This window comes from Cricetulus griseus, chromosome 5, assembly GCF_003668045.3.
Source record: "Cricetulus griseus strain 17A/GY chromosome 5, alternate assembly CriGri-PICRH-1.0, whole genome shotgun sequence".
NCBI classification, from domain to species: Eukaryota; Metazoa; Chordata; class Mammalia; order Rodentia; family Cricetidae; genus Cricetulus; species Cricetulus griseus.
The window spans coordinates 85,805,481-85,815,653 of record NC_048598.1 but is presented as its reverse complement, the minus strand read 5'-3'; the positions used below and the strand labels follow the sequence as shown (position 1 = coordinate 85,815,653).

The 10,173-nt window shown below is 53.6% G+C and overlaps 1 protein-coding gene across 1 annotated transcript; it reads left to right on the top strand.

Annotated features, from left to right (window-relative positions):
• The first annotated feature begins 3,414 nt into the window (after window positions 1–3,414).
• LOC113835924 (mRNA decay activator protein ZFP36L2) lies at window positions 3,415–5,859 on the top strand. The gene is made up of 2 exons (XM_027417931.2): window positions 3,415–3,807; window positions 4,295–5,859. The coding sequence occupies exons 1-2, from the start codon at window positions 3,757–3,759 to the stop codon at window positions 5,705–5,707; spliced, it is 1,464 nt and encodes a 487-aa protein (XP_027273732.1). The 5' UTR covers window positions 3,415–3,756; the 3' UTR covers window positions 5,708–5,859.
• The last annotated feature ends 4,314 nt before the right edge of the window (window positions 5,860–10,173 follow it).

Sequence of the window (10,173 nt, the reverse complement as noted above, 5' to 3'; positions counted from 1 at the left end):
TCTAGAAACCTTAAGGGTTTTTCTCGGTTCCAAGCCCCGCCAACAGGCTTCCTCAGGTACCCAGCAGGTGGCACTCTTGCACACATTATGCTGCTAGTCTAAGTTTAAGTTAGCAAGTTCTTCAGCTTGCTAACTTAAAACTTACTTCACACTATTATCAGCACCTGTGTATGATGGGCAGCCACCCATGCCTCAGTATGTGTGTCTGTGGAAGTCAGAGGACAGCTTCAGGGTCAGGTCTCTCTTCCCCCCTTTCCATGGGTTCCAGGGATCCAACTCTCAGGTTCAGGCATGCATGGCGAGCACCTTTATCTGCCAAGCCATATCATGGCAGGCCCGGGCTTACCACTGTTAATGTATACTTGCAGAGCAAGTGTCATCCACAGACAGGTCCCTTCAAATTGGATGTGTTGAAGCCTGGTCCACATTTCTACTTATCTACAAAGACCATGCTAGCCATAGTTAATAAACTTATACGTTCAGCTACTTCCCAGCTGAGTGGTTACTCAGAATGATAGGGAAAGGGAATTAAATGGGCAGATCACAGAGGCATTTGCTAGACTGTTTCCTTCTGCAGAAAAGCTGAGATTTCAAATGGACTTGGTCTCTGAGAAGAAAGCTGTCCAGCACCATAAGGAAGTGTAGAGAAATTGTCTGCAGGGCAGTGTCCATAGTGTCTCTGAGGGGAACAGAAAATCTCCTAAGGGGTTTTGCAAACATTCAGCACCCAGGTGTGGTTTGTATGACCCTGTAGTAATTACCTAGTTAGGCACCATCGTAGCCCACCCTTGATGAAAAATTGAAAACCTAGCATTTTTTAGTTTGTTTTTGTTTTTGCTTTTCTGAGTCAGGGGCTTGCCATCTGCACCAAAATGGCCACACACTTGCGTTAATCCTCCTGCCTCTGCCTCCCAAAGTGGCAAGATTGCAGGCACACACCACCATGTCCAGCTTTTATACTACTTTAGTCTAAGATATAGCTGGTGAAGAGGGGCTGGTGGTGTAATGGGATGGTAACTGTGGGAGATTAATTCTGATCAGGGCCCAACAAAGGCCAGCTCATGGAAGAGTCAACTGTCCCTCTCCCCTCCCATCTAGAGTGAAATCAAAGCAGTTACATAACAATAAAACTATCTCACACTAGCAGGCATGCGGTGCCAAAGCATGTACCAGAACATGTTTATGTTATCTCCAAGTCCATCCTACCAAGTCTACCCAGTGGGTGTTCTTGCTGCTATTGGCTGGGAATTACCCCAGATTTGGATCTTGGCTGGTGGAGGGGGGGGGGGAGACAACCCGACACGACTAGGATGTTTCCACCAGTTTGTATCTGAAATCCTAGCAGCAGCTAGGGGTATGGTTGCTCCACGCTTTCCTAAGAGGAACCTAGAAAACTTTAGTCAGAGATTTATGCTCACGTTTGGGGTCATTCCGGCTACAGGTGCCCAGTCTTTGTCTTGGGGACAACACAACATGGGTGGAAAGAGTGAAGCAGCCATATTTCCTTAAGTTACTACTTGCTTTTTGGCTCCAAGCTTTAGGGTCCTAAGATCTGGGTGACCCCTGACTCTATACTCATTATTCTGTGACCCTCAGTCCCTCTGCTCTGGCCACAGCCAAAAGCCAGTTTGCTTTAATATATAGGATGCTGTGGGCTTTGTTCCTTTTAGACACCTTCTTGGATATGTTGTGCCTTGACAGAGGTGACCAAGGGATGAGTAAAAGACGAATTTTATCTTTGTGTTAAAAGTAAGAAAACCCAAGTGCCAAACAGACTATGTGATTTGCCCAGACCACATGACTTACCGGGGCAGAACCTCAACTCCAATCCATACTTTTTTTTTTCTTTATTGAGTTAGGGTCTCACACTAAGCTGAACTAGACTGGTCTGAAACTTTACTCGGCTTCCCAAGTACTACTACATCTGTGACCCTAAAGTCCTCCAGCTCTGCCCTGGGCTCTAACTACCGGGGCAGCAGGCGCCGCAGAGTGAGCAAACACACGCTGAGCTCCGGAGCCTGTTGAGTGACAGGCCTACCTCCTTCCCTTAACCGATGCAGCCCAGGTGCACAGTGGACCGGGTGCTAGCAGACAGGAAGAGCAACACGGGGAGGGTGTAGGTCAAGCGTCCTTCCCTGGCAGCTGCTGGGCTTTCCACCCAGGGCAGTCTAGTCTGCCAGCTGGGTGAAATCATGGGCCCAACTCCAGCTTTTGGCAGCTAGTATGGACTCAGTGTAGGGGAGAGAAGACCTGACTCCAAATCGGCCGGCCGAGAAAAGCTGCCGGTGGCTTTAGCCTCACTGGGCGCTAGATGGGGGTGTCTGCTCCCTCTCAGAAAAAGCCGGGAGTTTTGGGAAAGATCATTTTCTATCGAAAGAAAGCTAGTGGGGGATTGCACCAAAACCAACAGAAAGGGACACACACACACACACCGGAGCGGTGGTTCAGCAACCACGGCCTCGGGCAGCCAGCAGAGAGCTCAGATTCGATGCGGAACCTCCCACACCCAAAGACGGAAGGTTGCAGGACTCGACAGGCTAAAGCTGTTGCTGGAGGGAAGCCTTGGCCAGCAGCTGCACCCCCACCCGAGAGGGTTGTTAGGGAGACCAGGCCAACCAGCAGACACAAAGGTAAAGGAAGTGACTTCCTCCATGTCCATAGTGCTCCCCGGACTTCCCTCTAGTTCCCCGAGCCAGCTCTCCCGCCCCGGACACCCCGCGCCATTCCGCGCCTTTGGCCCGGGCTCAAGGTCTTGTGATGTGATTAGCAAAGCCAGCGCCTTGTCCTCAGACACTCAGCCCTGCCTCGCAGGCCCCAGCGCTCAAGCCCTGTTTACCGAGCCTGGGCGGGGAATGGGGCGGAGAAACGAGCCAGCGCTCCTCCAGGCTGGCCGCTCCCGCTCCCGCCCCCACCCCTACTGCGTCTCCACGTGCTGCTGGGTTGGAGCCGCCACCTACGGGACAGGCCGCGAGCCCGCTCCACCCCACCCCCCAGACCCAAGCACCCTTTGCCAACCAGTCTGGCCACACACATCATTGCAATATTGTTGCATTTTGCAATTCCCGCGCGCCGAGCAAAACAGAGGGTGGGAGATAAGAAGCTGTGCCAGTCGGCCTAGCAGGATCAGGCGGGGAAAGGTACGTCTAGGGGAGCCGGGCCCCGGCCCAGATAGAACGGGAAAGCGTTTTCCAAAGTTACAGGCTCAGGGGCGGAGGAGAGCGGGATCTTCCCGCCGCCGCCACCCAGCAGCACCCAAAGGGGCCACGCTCCCCACGCCAGCCGGACGCCCGCCCCGCTCCACCCCGCCCCCTCCCCGAGGAAAAATTGGCGGCGACCAATGAGAAGCCGAGAAGACGCCTGACGTCCACGAGCCGGCGGGAGGCGTTGCCTGGAGACCCCGGCGGGTCAGCGCTCAGTCCCCTCCCCGGGTGCGCTCTGCTCCGCCGCCGCGCGGCTCCCGGGCTCTATATAGGGCGCGCGCTCGCGGCTCTCGGAGTTCCAGCAGTCAGCGAGCTGCTGTCGGCTCGCGCGGGGGGCGGGCCGGGGCGCCGAGCAGCGCTCTCGCTTCTCCTCTGCCCCCCGACTCCGCACCGCGGCCTCCTCCTCCTCCTTCTCCTCGGCGGCCCCGCAAGCCAACTTTCCGTCCCTCCCCGCCCCTACGCCCGTTATTCGTCTTGGTTCGAGCCGCGCTGCGCCGCGCCGAGGGCTCCTCCCAACCCTCCCTGCTCGCAGCTCCATTACAGGACCCAGAAAAAAATGTCGACCACACTCCTGTCCGCCTTCTACGATATCGACTTCTTGTGCAAGGTAAGCTGGCCAGAGGGGAAGGACGGCGGGCTGCCTGGAACCCTTGGAGTCCCGAGACTTGGCTGCCGGGTCGGGTCGGGAGGGAGCCTTCCGAGTTGACTTTTCGGGTGGAGGGAAGTCCTGGAGTTAGCAGCCCTGTGTGCTTGCGACTGTGGGCGTGGAGACCTGGGAGGGAGCGAGTAGCGGCTGGAGCTGCTGCGCTGCTCCCGAGGCCACGCTGCCGGGACTTCCCGGACAGTTTGCGCCGCCCACCCCGTGGCCACGGGCCCGGGATCACATGGCTGGTCCCGGCGCGGCCAGGGTGGGCGTCCCCCGCTCTGTCCGGCCTTTTTTATTTATTTTTTGCGAACGTAACGGTGGAGGCTGAATTGAAATCCGCAGGAGAAAAGGTGGGCAGTTGGGGACTAGGCGTCCGCTCTGCAGTTGTCCCCAACTCTTGCTCCCCTTCCGATCTTAATCCCGTCCCCGCTCCCCCTACCTTTGGCAGACAGAGAAATCCCTGGCCAACCTCAATCTGAACAACATGCTGGACAAGAAGGCGGTGGGGACGCCCGTGGCTGCTGTCCCCAGCTCGAGCTTCACGCCGGGCTTCCTGCGACGCCACTCGGCCAGCAACCTACACGCGCTCGCCCACCCCGCCGCACCCAGCCCGGGCAGCTGTTCGCCCAAGTTCCCAGGCGCCCCTAACGGCGGCAGCTGCGGCCCGGCCGGCGCGGGCGGCCCGGCCACTTACGGGCAGCTCAAGGAGCCTTCAGGGGGCGGCGGCGGCACAACGCTGGTCAACAAGGAGAGCAAATTCCGGGACCGCTCGTTCAGCGAGAACGGCGAGCGCAGCCAGCACCTCCTGCACCTGCAGCAGCAGCAGCAGAAGGGGGGCAGCGGCTCGCAGATCAACTCCACGCGCTACAAGACCGAGCTGTGCCGACCCTTTGAGGAGAGCGGCACGTGCAAGTACGGCGAGAAGTGCCAGTTCGCGCACGGCTTCCACGAGCTGCGCAGCCTCACTCGGCACCCCAAGTACAAGACGGAGCTGTGCCGCACCTTCCACACCATCGGCTTCTGCCCCTACGGCCCGCGCTGCCACTTCATCCACAACGCGGACGAGCGGCGGCCGGCGCCATCGGGGGGCGCCTCGGGGGACCTGCGAGCCTTTGGCGCGCGGGACGCGCTGCACCTGGGCTTTGCTCGGGAGCCGCGGCCCAAGCTGCATCACAGCCTCAGTTTCTCGGGCTTCCCGTCGGGTCACCACCAGCCGCCGGGGGGTCTAGAGTCGCCGCTGCTGCTCGACAGCCCCACGTCGCGCACGCCGCCACCTCCCTCGTGCTCCTCGGCCTCATCCTGTTCCTCATCCGCCTCTTCCTGCTCCTCCACGTCGGCGGCATCCACGCCCTCGGGTGCCCCGACCTGCTGCGCCTCGGCGGCGGCTGCAGCGGCAGCCGCGCTGCTCTACGGTCCCGGGAGCTCGGAGGACCTGCTGCCCCCCGGAGGCCCGTGCGCCACCTGCTCAGCCACCTCGTGCGCCAACAACGCCTTCGCCTTCGGCCCGGAGCTGAGCAGCCTCATCACGCCGCTCGCCATCCAGACCCACAGCTTCGCCGCCGCGGCCGCCGCCTACTACCGCAGCCAGCAGCAGGGCCTGGCGGGGCCCGCGCCGCCCCCCGCGCAGCCGCCCGCGGCCCCCGCGCCTCCCTCGCCGCCCTTCGGCTTCCAGCTGCCGCGCCGTCTGTCCGAGTCGCCCGTGTTCGACGCGCCCCCCAGTCCCCCGGACTCGCTGTCGGACCGCGACAGCTACCTGAGCGGCTCGCTGAGCTCGGGCAGCCTCAGCGGCTCCGAGTCCCCCAGCCTGGACCCCGGCCGCCGCCTGCCCATCTTCAGCCGCCTCTCCATCTCCGACGACTGAGGCAAGGGGGCGCCCGCGAGGGTTTGGGAGAGGCTGCAGGGGGGGCACCGGGGAGGGGTGACACTGCCGAAGGCCCCCAGCCGAGCACTTGGACTCGAACTATGCCGGGAGGGGGCCCCGCCCCTTCCCTTTCGGTTTTTTTTCTATTATTATTTTTTTATTATTATTATTATTGCAGAGTTTTCGTTCTTGTTGAAATAAAAGCCAACGAACTTTTTGTAAGGATGAACAAAATAGTCACAACGGGCAGTTGTGATGCGATAGAACAAAAGATACCAAACACTTGTTTAGGTCTCAGATGAGTTTTGAAACTCTAGTTTATAAAGAAGAATAAAAAACCAGCCCAGCACCAGCAGCTAAAACCACCATTCCATCTCTTCTTTCACTTGAAAGCCTTAGTTACAGTCCAGATGTGAGAACTCTTACCTTGGAAGGGGGTTCCTAACTTGTCTCAGACCAGTGTGAGCCAGCCGGCTGCCACCTCCCCTTAATAAGCTTTTAGAGTTCAATGTAATGCCAAGAACATGCCTTGAAACGAGTAGCCTTCAGCCGGGTTTGTCGCGGTTGTTGTCCTTGTTTTTGTTTTTTAACGAAGTTATATGTTTGGGGGGTGGGGGGGTACCCTTGCATTCCAAAGTCTGATACTGGTCTCATTGCCACCGTTTAGTGAGTGTTTAGCTTAGAAACATTCCCTCTGCTCTCTGGAAGCCTTGAGCAGAGCTCAGTTCATAATTGTTGGGAAATAAGTGCTTCATTTTTAGCTGTTTTGAGTTGATTCGCACCACAACTCAATATGAAAAAAATAAACCTATTTAACTTATTTATTATCTTGTGAAAAGTATACATTGAGGATGTTTGTTCATACTGTATTTATCGAGTATGATGAAAAGCAATAGATATATATTCTTTTATTATGTTAAATTATAATTGCCATTATTAATCGGCAAAATGTGGAGTGTATGTTCTTTTCACAGTAATATATGCCTTTTGTAACTTCACTTGGTTATTTTATTGTAAATGAGTAAGAAAAAATCTTAATTTAAGAGATTGTATGTAATATTTATTTCATTAATTTCTTTCCTTGTTTACGTAAATTTCGAAAGATTGCATGGTTTCTTTACAGAAATCTATCTATCTTGATGCTGTGGAAGTAGTTTGAGGAACATTTTGAGTCTTTTCTTACTTAGAATGTATAATGGTTGTGGCCCACCCAGCTTTAAAGAGAGAAAAAGAATGACCACATACTCTGCAGTCCGGCTCACATGTGGCATGCTTGTCTAGTCCCAGCCTTATAAACCAGCAAGAGAAAACAAAAAAACAAAAATGCTGATTCCACCAGCTCTACTGTGACATTGAGTATAAAGACATGTAGCAATAACGGGGAAATAATGGTCTCAGTGCCTTCATGGGGCCCGAACTTGCCTTAAATCTTCCTCAACCAAATAAGTATTTCATTAGTGCTTGAGCGAATTTGAATGCCAGATGGGTTAACCTGCACAAAACGAGATTTTTTTACCACTTTTTTTTTTATATATATAGCTATAAAGTGAAGAGGGCCATCTTAGTGCTGAAAATGGTCTGTAGAACATGAATATGCCTTGTTTCATAACAGTCCGAAACTTGTACTATGACTTTTCGATGTAAAAAGGCAGGAATGTCCCTCCCAGGCCTTCCTGGATGGCAGATGAGTGAGCAGGCGCTTAGTTTTGTATGTAGGGTACAGTTGGAGCACCGAGTGTGTGTATTCTGGACTACTTTGACACAGTAGGTTCTTTTTTGAATGTAACAAGATAAGTCAACTTGAGTTGTAATATATTTTTGGGGAATCAGTTCACTACAAATTGTGACTGTAAACATTGTACTGTAAATGTTTTGTAGTTTTCCCCCCCAATAAAATTTTTTGGAAAAAAATTTTCCTGAGAGAGAAGGGAGTGTTCTTTTTAAAACTGGGTCTCCTTTCCTGGCTTCCCCGGGGCCTCCTCAGCAGGTCTGGGAAGGGGTGTGGGGAGCTGACAGATCGCTCAAGAGCCTGCATCCACTTGTTACCTGTATTTATTTTCTAGCAAGTCCTCTCAGCTGAAAGAAACTAATTATTTGGCTGTCAGGGGTATTTGTTAGCTGTTCCCTTTGGTAATGAGATGCATCCCAGTGTTGGCTGACTGGCTGGTGGCAGGGCCTGGCGGGAGACCGCAAGGGGTGTGGCCGGCCTGTGAGTCACCCAGTGGATCACGTGGCTGCTCTGGCAGCTGAAAGTCCGATTTTTCTCTGGGATGCCTGCCTGACCGGGGCCTGTAGCCTTGACGGGAGCTGGCTGGTGGAGGTCTGGCCCAGGCGTTGGGAGTCCAGGGTTTTGCTTGGACTTTGGGTAGCTGGGTTATGTCCTTGTTCAGAGAGAGAGAGGGAGGGAGATTAAGCGGGTTAAACTTCTATCTGGGTGATGTTTGTTTACACAGACAACTTCCTCTGGGAACGAGCACATTCAGGCTATTTATGCAAAAGGAAGGCTGAGGAGGCCAGAAAGCAAATTCAACCGGGCTTCTACCGAAAGGAAAAAAGACTGCCTTGCTTTGCCTGGTTCTCCGTCATAAACTACAGTCTTGTGCATTGTTTTTTGTTGTTTTCTCCCAGCTGGTTTTAAATCACTTTTAAACTCCTAAGACAATTACTTTTCTGCCCCCCTCTCCCATTCGCACAGTTCAGACACCTTTTCCAACCTAGACAGGAGGTCCAGCAACTGTGTGCTTCCTTATCAATAGCAGCTGGGCTCTCAACCAATCCTTGCCCCCTCTCTGGCTACCCCGGCCTTGGCCAGGGTCTCCTGTGACTCACAGCTGAGCAGGAACGGTGGTGGGGGTGTCTGAGGGATGCGCCAGGCTGGGCAGCTGTTTCTAGTTAAGGCGATGGAGTTGGTGTGCAAAGCCTTTTTTTTTTTTTTTTTTTTTTTTTTTTTTCAGTGCTTGCTGCCAGAGTGGGGAACAGTTTCAAAGTTCTCCCAGATGTTAGGCCTTGGGGGCGGAGGGAGCTGGAGGCCAAGAAGCCCTGAGGTTGGGTGAAGCCCCTGCAGCTCTCTGGCCTCTTGGCCATAAAGAATTTGCAATGGGGAGGAGACGGCTCCACTGTGGAGCTGTTTAGGCCCGGCTGCGTTTCAAAGACCTTGTTTCCACTTCATTCCCAAATTTATTTTTTTCCAAACAAGCACTTTTGAGCAGCTGGAATGTTGGGCTTCTCTTTGGGGTAAGCCACATTCATTTTTTAAAAACTTTCAGCCATTTGAAAGCCTGAAAGCTAGGCTCTGACAGTTTGTGTTTGAGATGCATGCGGGGAGGTAGGTGGTCATTCAGAAGTTCTCTCACCCATACATACATCATTGGAGGCTCTGGGTCATTGTGCCTCCGCAGCCACCAGAATAAACAGAAAACAGCCTGTCCTTGATCCCACCCTGAGACTGGTTTTAGTTTTTTGTTTTTTGTTTTTTTGGTTTTTTTTTTGTAAATCCATGATATAGGAGGAGAACTTGGAAGTAAGGGCAAAGTAGGATTAGCCACCACAGGGCTGCACTGTGGAGGCTCCGGGCTGAGTCTAGATAGGACCTTCCATGGGCAACTGTGGTTGTTCAAAGAGGTCTTCCAACTGACTGCTTGGAGGCTGGGGTGATTTTGAAACAACCCGACTAGTGTGCCCCACCTTATAAACGATTTCAGAAAGGTGTGCGCAATATGGATCCCACTGCCTGGGTCTCCTGCTAGGGGTGTAAAAGACAAGTGAGCACACAATTGAGGAGCCCTGTGTGGAGACACAGAGGAACGTGAGCAGGCCTGGAAGGCCCTTGGTGCAGGAAGGATGGTAAGCCAGGCTCTTGACTGCCAGGTCTGCTCCTGAGGGAGGGTTCTCAGGGAATCCTCTGGTGGGTTTCTACAGAGAGCCTGCTGGAAAACATTAAACCTCAGGAAGAAACCCACCTGCAGACACCACCACTCTCCGTCCTCCAGCTTTGCTTGCAGGGACAAATGAAGGCAGATGTGACTTGCACCCAAGGTTTTTTTGTGTTTTTTTGTTTGTTTGTTTGTTTGTTTTGTCTAAACCGGAAGTTGGGTCTCTGCAGCCCTTTCAGGCTGACCAGCTGTTGGACTGAGGCCAGTCAAGCTCATGTTTGTTTGCAAGACAGGGTCCTTTCTAACTGCAGATCCTCCTGCCTCAGCCTCCAGCTGAGTCGGGACTACAGGTGTGCCCTACAACGCCCAGCTGTAATCTCGTTTCATTGTATTTACTATCCTGGAGGATGCTGTGAACATTAGACATTCAGGGCAGTTCTTTTTTTATGTTGTTTTTCCAGACAAGGTTTCTCCACGTAACCCTGGCTGCCCTGGAACTCACTCTGTAGACCAGGCTGGCCTCCAATTCACAGAGATCCCTCCTGCCTCTGCTGGGATTAAAGGTGTGCCCCCACCACCACCACCACCACCACC